The following is a 15,718-nucleotide window of genomic DNA, read 5'->3' on the forward strand; positions in this document are numbered from 1 at the left end:
TGTGTTAGCATACGGTATTTGTTTTTCTCTTTCTGACTTACTTCACTCTGTATGACAGACTCTAGGACCATCCACCTCACTACAAATAACTCCATTTCATTTCTTTTTATGGCTGAGTAATGTTCCTTATATATATGTGCCACATTTTCTTTATCCATTCATCTGTCAGTGGACACTTAGGTTGCTTCCATGACCTGGCTATTGTGCTGCAATGAACATTGTGGTACATGTCTCTTTTTGGATTATAGTTTTCTGAGGGTATATGCCCAGTAATGGGATTCCTGGGTCATATGGTAGTTCTATTTTTAGTTTTTTAAGGAACCTCCATACTGTTCTCCATAGTGGCTGTATCAATTTACATTCCCACCAACAGTGCAAGAGGGTTCCCTTTTCTCCACACCCTCTCCAGCATTTATCATTTGTAGGTTTTGATGATGGCAATGATGGCCATTCTGACCGGTGTGAGGTGATACCTCATTGTAGTTTTGACTTGCATTTCTCTCATGATAAGTGATGTTGAGCATCTTTTCACGTGTTTGTTGGCAATCTGTATATCTTCTTTGGAGAAATGTCTATTTAGGTCTTCTGCCCATTTTTGGATTGGGTCATTTGTTTTTTTGATATTGAGCTGCTTGTATATTTTGGTGATTAATCCTTTGTCCATTGCTTCATTTGCAAATATTTTCACCCATTCTGAGGGTTGTCTTTTCATCTTGTGTATGGTTTCCTTTGCTGTGCAAAAGCTTTGAAGTTTCATTAGGTCCCAATTGTTTATTTTTGTTTTTATTTCCATTTCTCTGGGAGGTGGGTCAAAAAGGATCTTGCTGTGATTTATGTCATAGAGTGTTCTGCCTATGTTTTCCTCTAAGAGTTTTATAGTGTCTGGCCTTACATTTAGGTCTTCAATCCATTTTGAGTTTATTTTTGTGTATGGTGTTAGGAAGTGTTGTAAATTCATTCTTTTACATGTAGCTGTCCAGTTTTCCCAGCACCACTTATTGAAGAGGCTGTCTTTTCTCCATTGTATACTCTTGCCTCCTTTATCAAAGATAAGGTAACCATATGTGTGGGTTTATCTCTAGGCTTTCTATCCTGTTCCATTGATCTATATTTCTGTTTTTGTGCCAGTACCATACTGTCTTGATTACTGTAGCTTTGTAGTATAGTCTGAAGTCCGGGAGCCTGATTCTTTCAGCTCCGTCTTTCTTTCTCAAGATTGTTTTGGTTTTTCGGGGTCTTTTATGTGAAACGTCGTTTTACGTTTCCTCCCCACTCTAAGCAAGTTTAGCCTTCTGCATTATTAGATTTTTTTTTTTTAATATAATAGTGTTTATTTTTACTTGTTGACAGTTTGCTTTATCTATTTATTTATTTTTAGCTGTGTTGGGTCTTCGTTTCTGTGCGAGGGCTTTCTCTAGTTGCGGCAAGCGGGGGCCACTCTTCATCGCGGTGCGCGGGCCTCTCACTATCGCGGCCTCTCTTGTTGCGGAGCACAGGCTCCAGACGCGCAGGCTCAGTAATTTTGGCTCACGGGCCCAGTTGCTCCGCGGCATGTGGGATCTTCCCAGACCGGGGCACGAACCCGTGTCCCCTGCATCGGCAGGCAGACTCTCAACCACTGCGCCACCAGGGAAGCCCCATTATTAGATTTTTTTAAAGAAATTGTAGAGGAGGGTGTAAAAGAAGAAATGAGCAGCACTTTGCTCATTTTGAAAATTAAAGTACAAACTTTTTTAAAATTTTTATTTTATATTGGAGTATAGTTGATTTACAATGTTGTATTACTTTCAGGTGTACAGCAAAGTGATTCAGTTATACATATATGTATATCCATTCTTTTTCATATTCTTTTCCCATGTAGGTTATTACAGACTATTGAGTAGAGTTCCCTGTGCTATACAGTGGGTCCTTGTTGATAAAGTCCTAACCTTTTAAATGAAATATCACTTAGTACCATGACTCCTACAGCAGAATATACAAAGAGATTCCTCCAGGTAAAACTACACATTTGATTTGTGGCATGGAAAGTGACCCCATCTTTCACAAATTGGCTCTTAGGCCTTGTCAGGGAGGCAGCCAAAAGAAAACATTCATTTAAATGGACGTGTGTGTGTAATTTTTCCTTTTAAGTTGTCTTTAATATAACAGCCATAAGGACTAGCAAAGTGGCCAAGTTAATGAATTACAAGATATTTCAGTCTTCGTAAACATTGTGAATAAAAGAGTGAAAAATGCTTCAGTTCGTTTTTTCCACAATCAGCTTTTTTTTGTCCCCCAGGACATCAGGGAGAGGTAATTCTCCTTGGAGCCTGTCCGCTGCTGTCAGCAGTGGGAGAGGCCTGTCATTTAATAGACTCACTCCTAGTTGTCCGCAGGTCAGAAGGTGTTTGCTTATGACTCAGAAGCTGCTGGATTAAATGAAGTCTTTAGCTGGGGAAGTATTTATGTGGAATCAAAAGGCACCCCGCATTTTGAAGTCCTTATTCTCAAGCCTCAGAGTGATGATAACTCAGCTGTCCCTTGGCTTGAAAGGAAAGCAGAGCCATATTTTATTTTCCTTGTGGAGTCCCAGAGAACACCACCAAGCAGGGAGGGTTCCCTTTGGGAATGCTTATTAACTGATCTCGTGCTGGGAATGGATCCGGGAGAGGCTGCATAGAGATTGGGAATGAGTGGCCAGAAGCAGTTAGGGAATAGCACTCTTGAAATGGAAATGAGGTTTGAAAGGGAACAAGGACATTTCCCAAGCAGACAGTCTCTATGGCAAAGATGAAGAACAGTTTTCAAGACTCTTAATTAAGCATTCCTTGGTTTTGCAAGGCAGGGCATGGCCCCAGCCCCCAGCCTTCAGAGGTGACTGACATTTTATCAGTGTCATTTTAAGGAAAGCACATCAACTTAAAAGGCTGATATAAAAGAAATAACGACTCATCAGAGTTATGCATGAGTTGTTATAAATGTGAGTGATTTAGTAAATATGTCCAATAAAAATGGAAATGAAACTCTATGCTGTGGTGCATCTGTTTTGTGTGATTTTTCATACTTTGTTGACATACTGTCCAAGACATATTTTTCTATATAATGCAAAACAGTGGAAATTATCTCATGTTGTCATGACTTTAAATTGTTGTTCTCTGATCATCCTATAAAATTGAAGCTGTATGTTCTTGTCTTCTGTTTGGCTGCCGGTTGCCGTGACGGTTCAACTCCCCAAAGTACACAGAGGGGACTTGGAAATAGAAATGGGAAGGAAAGCTCAATTTTGTCAGATTAGCAGTTGATAGATAGACAGGTAGACAGATAGGTAGATAGATAGATAGATAGATGATAGATAGATAGTGTGTTGTAATCTGGATTAAAGTGAGGTTTTAGATTAGGGTTCCAATTTATGTGTATAGATAAGAAAAATCAGTTCCATCTGGTATTGTCTCATGGGCCCTCAAGTTATGAATTTCAATGTGAACTGTGAAAAAAATATGGAACTTGAGGTTCCCAAAGTAATCTGAAGCACAGTCACATTTCTGAGTCCTCTGCCCAGTCCTCCAATATAATGTTTGAATTATCTTATCCCTCCTAGAATATAAACATTGAGTTACAGAACGAATGTTAGGTAGGTTGCCTTACGTTTACTATGCATTCACTTCTTTCATTCATTCCTTCACTCTGCAGTAGTTTGTGCCAGAAGCTGCTGGGCACCAGGGTTGTTAAAAATGGAAAGTACAGGGCTTCCCTTGTGGCGCAGTGGTTGAGCGTCCGCCTGCCGATGCAGGGGACATGGGTTCGTGCCCCGGTCCGGGAAGATCCCACATGCCGCGGAGCGGCTGGGCCCGTGAGCCATGGCCGCTGAGCCTGCGCGTCCGGAGCCTGTGCTCCACAACGGGAAAGGCCAGAACAGTGACAGGCCCGCGTACAGCAAAAAAAAAAAAAAAAAGGAAAGTACAGGCATAATCTTTACATCCATGGACTCCTTTGTGTCTGTGTTGCATTCTAAAATACAGGACTTCCCATTTATATTTTTGCTACTTAAAAATGGCTTTCTCAAACTAGAGCAAGAGCTTATATCTGGAGAATAAGTATCTCAGCGCTGAAAACACTCTCACACTCTCCCGTCAGTCATCTACACCTTAGTACCTCTGCTTTTTTGGCAGTTTGAGATGTTGTGACATTGACACAGTGACCAGGATGCAAAGGGGGACAGTAAAGCACGAGCTTTCTGTCCATTAGGCAAGTAACTGTCTCATGCTTGACTAGTGACACTGGGCAGTGGTGATGGACAGCCAGTGAATATGCACTCTCGTGGAAATATATTCATCAAAAATCAGGCGTCACATAGCTGTTGAGTCCTCTGTTGAACTGTGAAGTATATAATGTAATAGAATGTTTTTCCTCAACCAACTTTCTAAGAAAAAAAAAAAGGAAGTGGTTGGCTTCACAAAGAACTGTTTGGCCCTGTTTTAAGTCGAATGCTGTGTTAGGTACTGGGGTGCAGAGGGTGAAGACACATTCCACCCCGTGTCTGGTGAGAAGGAAAGGCCTGGAAGCTTATGAATTATTCAGTACCAGCCAGCCTCACTTCCCGTGTAATAGACATGCACCTTTTCAATTCAAAGACCTTTATTCAAAGGGCTTGGTCAAGTGGGTTTCTGGTCTCGATGTCTCTTTTACTATCTGTAGTCTAGGTGTCTTTTTTTATCTTAAATTAAGGAAATTGGTGGAAAAGTGAATTAATATTTCATTTAGTGCCTATTTCAGATATGACACTGCCCTTACCTTTACAGTAAGTTATCTCCCTATTGGAAGCATTTAATTTTTTTATGCAGCAGAAAGAGTTTGTGATTTGAGTGAATGAGCCCCAATTATCCCTGTCACCTTGTTGTATAATTTGGAAAGAGTCTTTTAGCTGTTAGCAGGCTATTAGCATAACAGACATTAAAATGATTAAAATATCGGTGATTACTTCAATCCCTAGGGCTATGAGGGCTCTTTGACAAAGTGCATAATATAAAAGAAGCAGGTAGTTCGTTTGAGGGGGTCTATCTGCCTTTGTTTCCAACGACTCCTTCAGGTCCTAGTGGAAACTGACAGGATGTGGGCCTCATTAACTGTTCTTTGATAGTTTCCTAAGGAGATGGGCATGTGTTTTAGAAAGAGTACCGAGCTAGGAGTCAGCTTCCCGGTTCCAGGGTGAAAGCTGTCTCACCTTTCCAAAGTCTCTGAGCCTTCTGAAAATTGGACATGTCCTTTGTACTGCCTCAGACATCTTTGTGAAATTGAAATGGTGTAGTGTAGAAACCTGTAAGGTGTCATACAAGGGAAGTGTGGGTTAGAAGTAACGGATAACATCACAGTATGTTGGAAGACGTCACTAGATTAGTGGGTTCAGGTGAAGGGTCGCTGTGACGCCAGCAAGCAAAGTGAAACCAGCAGGCAATTTCAGAGTAGATGCAAGTTGTAATTACATGATTAAGCTGTGCTGTGGGTCCATGGTTTACCCACTCCACGTCCTGCTAATTTATTCAACTTTTTTGAACAAAAAGAATACGTCTCGTTCCTTTCAACTTTCTCAGTTCTCTAGGTTTGGGTTTTTTTTTTTGTTATTGTTGCTGTTACTCTTCAAAAGTATTTATCCCTAGGACATTTCCCCTTTCTTCATTTTTGAAAGTCACGGGTCCTACTTTGATATAAGATGAAAGAAGAAAGTAACGGGGTAATGATGCATTGTTCTATAGATGAATGTACACGAAGGGAATTTTACAGCTCTAAACTTTTCTGCACTTCCGATTGTTACATTAAGTTAAACTTTACAGTTCTATAATTCTATAAATATATATTATCTAGAAAGAACTTTCAGGAAAGTGTATGGGCCTTTTGCTGTTTTATATTGACTGTCTCTATAGAAACAAATATTAATAGTATCTGTTTGAAACTAACTTCTTTCTTTGAAGCTGTTGCTTTGGGAAGCTTGCATACTTCGTTTAATTTAATCTCGACACACCCTCTGCTGTCACTATTCCGCTTGCAGGAGGAGAAGCGTGGGTCCAAAGAGATTGTCCCATTTCTGAGCTACACATTAGCAGGTCTGGGTTTTGAGCCCAGGGCATAGACTTCTCTCTTCAGTGGAGAACAGTTTGATTGCTGTAGAGAGTTCCTGCTGGAAGTGAATAGAGAACACTCTGCAGCTTGGCTGGGCTCAGACAGTGATGGTCCTGATGGTCAGGCTGCTGAGGTTGAATGGCTCCTTCAAAGAGCTGAGTCCACAACCTGGCCAGCAGTGATTCTGCTTCAGGCGCCCATTTACTGATGCTAAATGGAGGATACTTCTGGGAGACTGGAGGTGTCATTTGAAAGGAATGATGCCATCTTGGGGACCTTGCTGGTATCTCTGAAGTTGTGCATCTATAGCTACAGTGCTGGGCAGCGAGCGTGGGTGCCTGTTAGCTGTGAATAGAGAGGACACCACCTTTGCGCTGGCCATGCCCAGAAGCCGGGATGTGGGAGCAGCCACAGACTAGAAATCTACAGGTGGGAAACCCTGGTCTCGGGAGCTTCCAGAAGCAGAGGAGACCACAGATGCGTATGGATGTGAGGAAGTTATAAGTCATCCTGCGGAGTCCACAGTGCCAGGTTTAGAAGGACAACGGGATTGTTTGTCAGATTAAAGCAGTCAAACGTAAGATCCTCTGAGGGCTGCAACTCACGGAACCACTTGTTATTCTTACAGTTTTGTAGTGTCACATTTTTAACCGGCACATTTTTTATGATGTCTTGGTCTACAGAATGTTTTCCCTTCCAGGATAGTCGACTGAGAGAGATTATTAGCCTCAGAAAAGTTACTGGCTAGACAAGCAGTGTTAAAAATTACGTTTATTTTGATCCCCGAAGCTGAGTTTGTATTGATCTCTACCTAGCATGGTAATTAACAGCGTAAGTAGATGATGTTTGTTATGGAGCAAAGAGGAAATCGTGTAACTGCCCACATGTTAGTGATCCCCCAGCCTTAGCTAAGTCTTTGAGTGCCTCCTTTTGGCAAGAACACCATAAAAACGGTGCCAGCGGGCTTCCCTTGTGGCGCAGTGGTTGAGCGTCCGCCTGTCGATGCAGGGGACACGGGTTCGTGCCCTGGTCCGGGAAGATCTCACATGCCACGGAGCGGCTGGGCCCGTGAGCCATGGCCGCTGAGCCTGCGCTCCGCAACGGGAGAGGCCACAACAGTGAGAGGCCCGCGTACCACAAAAAAAAAAAAAAAAAAAAAAAAAGGTGCCATAAGCTAGAAATGCCATTCACATCCATTGACTCAATTTGGTGTGTTGAAAGGAGATGGAACATGTTTATCAGTGAGGTCTGGATTTCTGCACTAATGCGGGAAAGCAAAAGACCTAAGTCTTTTCTTCAAAACATGGTTCAGTTGCACACAAGTTAGCAGCTCACTTGTTCGGAAATGACTTCTTGTGCTGTGTCTTCTTTGCACTTGGTCAGTTTGGGTTTGAATTGGCTTTTACTTCCCAGAAATGTGTGCCGTGTGCCCTTCACAGCAGTGCCAGGTTGGATGCTCAGATGTGCTGAGATCTTGCCTGGCGTCCTGTGCTCCGACCACCCAAGGGGGAGAGGGAAGTGTGCTCACGGGCAGGTGCAGTTCCTGGCACCTGCTGGAGCATGAGCACCTCTGCAGACTAATGTGTAATTCTTATTCTACACCTCTTCCCATTTCCCTAAAAATTGGTTGAATTTCCATATGTATCCTTCAAGAACTTCCTCATACTTCTGGAACAGAGCTGAGTTTGACTAGGTTTGATGATATGTTATAATTAGTGATGTTTATTGGATGTCTTGGTCATAGAAGTAAACAAAGCAAAAATCTCTTTTGTAAGAGTAGTTATTGTAAAAGTGTCATAACAGAATTAATTTTGATTTTAAAATAAAGTCATTCTTTAAGCTGATTTTTATTAGGGCAAAAGAATGCCCATGTTTAGTGTTAAAAGATCATTTACATATGACCTTGTGCAAGAGGTTGGAAATGAAATATTCAACCCTGACTCTCTCTTCAACCTAATGCATGGCACAAGTTTTTGTCAGTGGTCTCTCAAATATTAGTCATGATTATGCATTTATATAACATTTTTTCATCCAAGATTGAAGCTAAATTACAACATCTTACTGAAGACTACAATCTATGAGCATGAATTAAAGACACCGTACTACCCAGCCATCTGTCTTCTCTTTTCTCATTCTTTCTTTTAATTTTTTTAATTTTTTAAATAAATTTATTTGTTTTATTTATTTTTATTTTTGGCCGCGTTGGGTCTTCGTTGCTACGCGGGGGCTACTTTTCGTTGTGGTGTGTGGGCTTCTCATTGCAGTGGCTTCTCTTATTGTAGAGCACGGGCTCTAGGCGCGGGCTTCAGTAGTTGTGGCTCGTGGGCTCTAGAGTGCAGGCACAGTAGTTGTGGCTCACGGGCCCAGTTGCTCTGCAGCATGTGGGATCTTCCCGGACCAGGGCTCGAACCCATGTCCCCTGCATTGGCAGGTGGATTCTTAACCACTGCGTCACCAGGGAAGCCCTTCATTCTTTCTTTTTAAACCAAACCCAATCAATTGGGAACCCAAACAAACACTGGAAATGCAAGGTGCCCTTTAGTCCCTGGGATTCAAGATTCACATGCCTTTCATTCAAAACATAACTCCGGGACCTGTCGCTTTGGTTGGTTTCTGTTAGAGATTCCTTGACTTGGACGATTCAGACAGCTTCAGCCTTTGAGACACCGAAGCCTGAGCTTCACCTGAACATCCAGTGACTTGCTTACAACGTCGGTTCCGGGCGACTACAAGAGTCAGTTTTCTTGATGTTTTGATGTATACTAATATCCCACCTTTATGATTTCTGATTACGTCATTGGCCATATGCACTAGTCAGTAGTCCCAGGGGATGTGGTATCTAGTTAAATAGAAAAACACTTGGAAACAATATGCCTGTGAGCAAAAAATTGTAGCGTCTTGGCATTTTATTTAAAAAATGCAATCCAATGTAAATCTCGACTTATTAAATTTGACCAGTAACTTAGCACATTCAGTAAATCAAGAGTAATTTAAACTTGCTTAGATAAAGAGAGGTGAATTTTGCTTTGGGGGAAGGAGAGTTAAAATAAAAGATAGGAAGTCAAGTTTACTGGTAAAGAGATAATCCCTGCCCCATTCTGTGTAACAGGCATATGTACCTCCTTAGGATGCTTTATTCAGTTCATTTCTTCTATTCTCAAAGGGTGGCACCACCATCCATTTGGTTTCCCAAGCCAAAAAGCAGAGCATTGTTTTTGGTTTCTATCCCTCTCTCCATCCCAAGCTCCAAGTACTGTTGATTTGACAGGTGAGAACCTGTCACCCAGCATTGCTGTTGAGAAGAATGGACCGTTCAGTGACCCAGGCCTTTGTGTGGGCTCTGCACCAGACACTTAGGGTCTCTGCTTTAACCCAGGACTCTGAATTCCACAATAATACATCTTGATACGGACCTTTTTTTCATTCATTCTACTATAGACCGTCAAATCTGGTTTTACCTATCTTTTAGTTCTGGAAAATTTCTTGTATTATTTCTTTCTTTTTTTTTTTTTTTTTTTGCGGTACGCAGGCCTCTCACTGTTGTGGTCTCTCCCGTTGCGGAGCACAGGCTCCAGACGCACAGGCTCAGCGGCCATGGCTCGTGGGCCCAGCTGCTCCGCGGCATGTGGGATCTTCCTGGGCCGGGGCACAAACCCGCGTCCCCTGCATCGGCAGGCAGACTCTCAACCACTGCGCCACCAGGGAAGCCCTCTTGTATTATTTCTTAATCATTTCTTCCCACCTTTTTCTCTCTGTTCTCTTTCTCTGTTAGGTGGATGTTAGACTTCTGGGATTGAACTTGAATTTTCTTGCATTTGCTCTCCTGTAACGTTTTGGGAGAGTTCCTCAGTTTACCTTCCTTCCACCTGTCTTACTGGATTTTTTATGTTGAATTTTAGCCATACACTTTTTAAATTTCAAAAGTTCCTTCTCGTTCTCTGAGGGTGGTGAGCCTCATGGCAGGGTGATCAGGTGGCGTACACCTGCTTGTCTTTACTCTGGAGAAAGATCCCTGTTATTTGAGGTGTGACCCTGAAGCTGGGTTTGGAGGAAGGAGCAACTCGGGGTCTCCTTTCCAGTGAAGCTTTTACTTCACCTTTTGTTTTCAGCTGTGCTCTTCTGGGTACCTCATGACCTTGAGTCCCTCCTTTCAGGTTCGGTTCCCGAGACCATTGCTCCTGCCCTCTAGAGGCGGGGGTGGGTATTGTCAGATGGGGCCCAGTGCCGCCTGGACCCCAGGGTCACACTTTTCTCTGCTCTCTCCTTCCCTTCCCCTTCCGCTCTCTGTGGCACCTCTGATCCTGCACCTGTTCAGGTGTGCAAGGGGATGGTCGTGCTTCTCTTTGTCTTTCCCTCTGCACACCCTTGGGTTTGCCTTTCTCTGCTCCACCATTGATGTTCTCCCATTTGCCTTCCATCTTTTTTCTTTTTTTTTTTAATTCATGAACTTTATTAAAATCTAATTAACACACCATAGCATTTACCCATTTTTAGAATATTTTCAGAGTTGTGCAACCATCACCCCATTCTAATTTTAGAAAATCCTAATCATCTGAAAAAGAAACCTTGGTCTGATTTAGAGACACTCTCTATTCCCATCCCCAGTCCTAGGTGACAGCTTATCTACTGTCCTTCTCTATAGATTTTCCAGTCTCGATATTGCCTTCCATCTTTATATACTGTGTTTTGGTGTCTCCAAGTTTTGTTGATGGTCCACTTTGTTTTTGGTTTTTGTTCTCTTTGTTCTTTTGTAATGATTCTGAAAAGTTTTACTCCACCATCTTGAGGATGGAAGTCTCCTGTTTAAAGAGCGATACCTTATTGCCTTAATAGATTTCTTAGAGTGAATATGAGAAAGTTTTTCTGCTGACTCCGGAACGTCTAGGGAGAGGCATGGCTTCATTCATGTGGTAACTTGGGATGATTTACCCTGACACTCAAATTTGAGGCTTACCGAGTCTTCCTGCGTCCTGGCCAAACAGCACCAATTGGCTTTGCAGGTCCCTTTGGTCAAGTCAGTAGTACTATGTGCACGGTGTAACTTGAGGGATGTCTGAGATCACATGTTTCAGGCTAAAGGGGTTACATCCCTGACTGATCATTTGAGCCCACGGGAGATGACCTTGTGAGGACCCGTGGGAGTGACCGTGTAACTAAGACCACACGTGACTTTGACAGGATGGACACTCAGGCTTTTTCCCTTGACGGGGACAGCTTTTGCGAAGTTTGTTTTTCACTTTTCTCAGACTTGGCATAACGTGACTCTGATTCCCGATGATACAACTGTACTTTCAACTATCTGCTTAGATTATATATGAGGCGTTTTTCCTCGATTAAAGTTTATTTATCACCCATGTTCAATGCAGATGATTCAATGTATGCAAAGTGGTTAAAGATATATGGCAGTCTGTCCGCGAAGTTTGCAGGCTACCTGGAGAGACAGAGCCTATGAATGAAACGCCTGACAGGTGTATCTGTAGGTTAATCAGAGCCACGGGCGCGAGACTGCCTCCTCCTGACCCGTGCTGGGGGGTGAACAGACAAGGTCACTGTCGCCAGGGCTGCTCCTGAGGGTGATGGCTCTGCATCACTGTCCGTGCGCCCCGAGAAGCACGTGTGCGGTTGCAAGTGACGGTGCTGAGGGCTCAGCGCTGAGCAGCCCCCGACCATCTCTTCTTGGCTTCACAGAGGGTGTTCCGAGCTCTGCCGGATCCCCATGGTGGAGTACAAGCTGGACAGCGAGGGCACCCCCTGTGAGTACAAGACCCCCTTCCGGAGGAACACCACATGGCACCGAGTGCCCACGCCCGCCCTGCAGCCCCTGCCCAGGGCCTCTCCAGTGCCCAGCACGCCTGACAGGCTGCAGTGCCAGCCGCTGCTCCCACAGACCCAGGCCGCCATCCCACGCAGCACCTCCTTTGACCGGAAGCTGCCCGACGGCACCAGGTAAGGCTGGTTCCATTTCCTCAAGGGCAGTCCTTGTGACGTTCTTGCAGCTAGAACTTCAGAGGGTCAGGGGGACTTTTATGTGGCTTAATCATTTCTGAGTTAGCTTGTTCTGACCAAGTGGGCAGGCACGGTGGCCGGGCGGGCCCCAGACGCTGGGGTGCTTGGGGTCCTGGCCCAGCGATGATGCTGATGGCATGCAAGTCCTCCCAACGGACGCTGCCCCCCAGGGCCATGGCCATGCCTCTCCACCGCGATCCTCTTATCAACTCACTCTCCATACCATCTCGGGAAAGATATCTGAGAAACCATTTTGCAGGAGCCTCTAGATAAATATGAACGGTTTGAGTATAAAGAAAACAAAGCTGCAAAATCAGTGATGAAATACCATCACCCTCGTGGGTGTAGTATTTTCAGAGGCCCTAGGATCATTAGCATCTCTTTGTTTTTCTCTCTCATTTTAAGCAAAGGGAGTTGAGTTTAAAACTAAGTTTTTCCCTGAGAGAATGCACTTGTTTAAAAGTTAAATCCAACAGCATTAGAAGCTGGTGAGAATTTCGGGGGTTGCATAATTCGCAAAGGTAGTTTTAAGTGAACAACGTAGTAAATTTGCTTTGTTGTGGTTGTTGATTCCTACTCCTTTTGTTTTAACTTTCACATAACTTATGGGCCATGGAGACACCATGAGTTTCCTCCGAATGTCTTGTCAGGCTCTCGTCTAATAGAGCGTATGCTGTAAGCAGACGCTGGGCCAGGCTGTTTGCTTGACGGGTCATCACCTTGGCCTGTTACTCGGCCTCTCCCAGTCTCCAGTTTCCTCGTCTGAAAAATAAATTTAGCAATAATAGAGACCTCCACAGGGCCTTAGGACAGTTGAGTCAATCAAGAGAGGTAAACTGCTTAGAACCATTCCTGGCACATAGGAAGCCTATATAGGTATTAATAATAATTGCTAAGATGAAAACATGTGGTCTTCCTCCGCTTCCTCCAGTCTATTCTTCTAAGAGTGAGTGCAGGAATGGTGTTACTTTAACTTGACACTAAGTCATCTGGGCTCTTGGTCTCCCTTCTCAAAGGTCTGCTGAGTTTTTAAACTTCCCATATTCAGAGAAATGCACATAGTACATAGTCCAGGTGAAAAGGGTGACATCTGGAAGGGAAGGGGTCTGCAGAACGTCCCTTATTAACATAGAATTTAGTAAATTATAAGGAAGGGTTCTAATAGCAACAGGGAAAGTTGGCGAGCACATCTTCCTCAAGTGAATTCTCACGAGTATCATTCATTTTTGTGTGCCTGAAATAAATAGGATGACATTCAATCGATGTGTGGAAATAAATGGCTTTGCCAAAATTTTAGGGTTTTCTCTCTCTATGGATTTTAAATATAGAACCACAACGTGCCTTGCATTGAGTCTCACAGACCAAGTAGTAGTGATGTTTTCATAATTCTGTGTTCTTGGGGGTTCCGTGTGTTTCACTGGCATCATTAGCTGTGCTTTAAATCTTTAGATGGTGAAGCCTTGTTTCTGCCATATCTGTTTCTTATAATAAATTACCAACCGTAAACCACCTGAAATATCATGGCATCACCAATTCTTAGTTTATTTGTCCATGACTGCGATGTGTGTTTCTCCTTTTCTTCATCACTGAAAAATGAATTCATTTGTAAAACAAAACAAGCCAGGTCAGGATGTTGGCAGCCTGCAGACCCCTCAGGGCCCGGTTACTGATTCTAGTCAACCTTTCAGAAGTTCACCCAGCAACCAGTCCTCCTCCAGTGATCCCGGACCCGGCGGCAGCGGACCCTGGAGACCACAAGTTGGATACGACGGGTACCGCTCATTTTCACCTTTCTGAGGGCCCCTGGGGGGCAGTTGTTTGCGGGGCGCATTCAGAAGCGCTTACTGTGCACGAGGCCACTGGGGGACAGAGAAATAAAGACAGACCTTCGATAGGACGGGTGCATCCAGGCTGGATAGCTCATCATTTCTAGGGAGGTGGCACTCATTTGTCTGTATTCTGAGCTTGTCTGATTTTTTTTTTTTTTTTAAATAAGGGAGAGTCTTTCTGAACATGTGAAAATTAAGGATTTGGAGATCCTGTGGGCGATGGCCCTTGGGAGTTTCCCTTCACTGGAACTGCTGACAAGGAATAAATTCACAGCCTCTCTTGAAAGTGTTTTCTCTCCCAAACCCAGTCCAGAATCAGAGAAGGCAGATTTAGCAGGTCCCTTGTAGTGTGTGAGCAGCATCTGGGACCCTGAGGGCGCCTGTGAACAGGACACAGAATTGACTGATACAGTCACTCAGGGGAAACAGCGGGGCCGGTGTGCTTTCCCATGGAGATGCAGGCCTGGCTTTCGGCAGCAGTGTTTCTGTGTGCTGCTGGGACCCAGTGTTGTCTCTGCTGCTCAAAGGAGCTGGCTGCACTGATTAGACAAGAGGACGGCCAGGTCAGCCAGGGAGGCTTTCACCGGACCAGAGAACCTTCTATTACTGCTCTTGCACGTGCCCAGGGAAACGTCTCTCCCCAGCACGCTCCTTCCTTCTGGTTTGGGCTGAGAAGTACAGCTTTGCAGTCTGAGTTCCATGCATTCCCTACCTTAGATCCTAGAGGGGCTTCTTAAAAGTGGTACTTCAAGAAATGTTTCTCCGTTGAGTTGCATTTTTAAAGTAGAGGGAAGTCTTTTCTGTCAATGGAAAAACCACTTCTGGCTTTTTCTGCAAACCGGGGTCTGTAACTGGGATTCTGTAAGTAAGTGTCCCTTTGTAACATGAATAAGTTTTCTGCAGTTTCTTTTGGAAGAGTGAATTGTCCTATTTGGGGGTTTTCATAAAACAAAGTCCACCTGGATGTAGTCTAGCGCCAATCAACCTGATTTTCTTTTTCCTTAAAAACTTGGATATAAAAAAGTATCAGTGCACAAGAGAAACAGCGACAGCAAATGCAGTGAGCCCATCCTCAGCCCGTCAGGGATGAGCCATCTGACCCTAGACGGTCCTTCCATCCCCTGGTGTCGGCCACCTCCTTTATCTGTAAACAGTGTCATCCAAGTGCCTCTATGGACCCAGTGGTGAAACGAGAGCCCCCAGTTCCAGATGCTCTAAGTCTCTCAGGCAGGGCTGGGCTGGCAGACCCTGCATTTCCATCTGCCAGAGACAGCCCCTGTTTAGGGGTCCCTGGGATTGCCCCTCGGGGAGCCAGCACACACACGGGACAGTGGCGGGATGATGGGGGGCGAGGCGGGCTCAACTCTGTGTTCTTTCCAGGTGCCAGTCTCCCCTGCTGCTGGAGCACCAGGGCTCCGGCCCTTTGGAATGTGAAGGGGCCAGGGAGCGGGAGGACGCCATGGAAGGAAGCAGACACCCCGGTAACAAGGACCCCTGCCCCGAGGCGCCCCTCCCTCCTGCCCCCTCCCTCCTGCCCCCCTCCCCCGTCACTCGTTCGTTCGCCCGCGCACGTCTGGTCAGCTGCATCCTGCCCTGTGCGAGTTGGCCGCTGGACCTCGCGACGTCGTCTGGGACGTGGTCACGGCGGGTGGTGACTGTGGTGCCTGGGGAGTGGACCATGAGCGTTGTGGGCAGTTCTCCTGCTCCAGGGCTGTCTCCACCGGCAGGACCAGGAGCAGGTCCTAGAACCACAGTCCTCTTCACGGTCACTGAACCATTTGTTCGGCTCC

At 44.7% G+C, this 15,718-nt stretch overlaps 1 protein-coding gene across 1 annotated transcript in view; it reads left to right on the forward strand.

Moving 5' to 3' along the window:
• LOC307069989 (signal-induced proliferation-associated 1-like protein 2) overlaps positions 1-15,708 on the forward strand; it is a gene marked incomplete at both ends in the record, with an annotated part of 38,566 nt that extends 22,858 nt beyond the window's left edge. The window contains 3 exons of the mRNA XM_079728613.1: positions 11,782-12,039; positions 13,719-13,871; positions 15,309-15,708. Of these exons, the coding sequence (XP_079584739.1) occupies positions 11,782-12,039; positions 13,719-13,871; positions 15,309-15,708 (811 nt within the window). The remainder of the gene's footprint in view (positions 1-11,781; positions 12,040-13,718; positions 13,872-15,308) is intronic.
• Positions 15,709-15,718: the final 10 nt, after the last annotated feature.

Source organism: Hyperoodon ampullatus, assembly GCF_949752795.1.
Source record: "Hyperoodon ampullatus genome assembly, contig: scaffold_747, whole genome shotgun sequence".
Taxonomy (NCBI): domain Eukaryota; kingdom Metazoa; phylum Chordata; class Mammalia; order Artiodactyla; family Ziphiidae; genus Hyperoodon; species Hyperoodon ampullatus.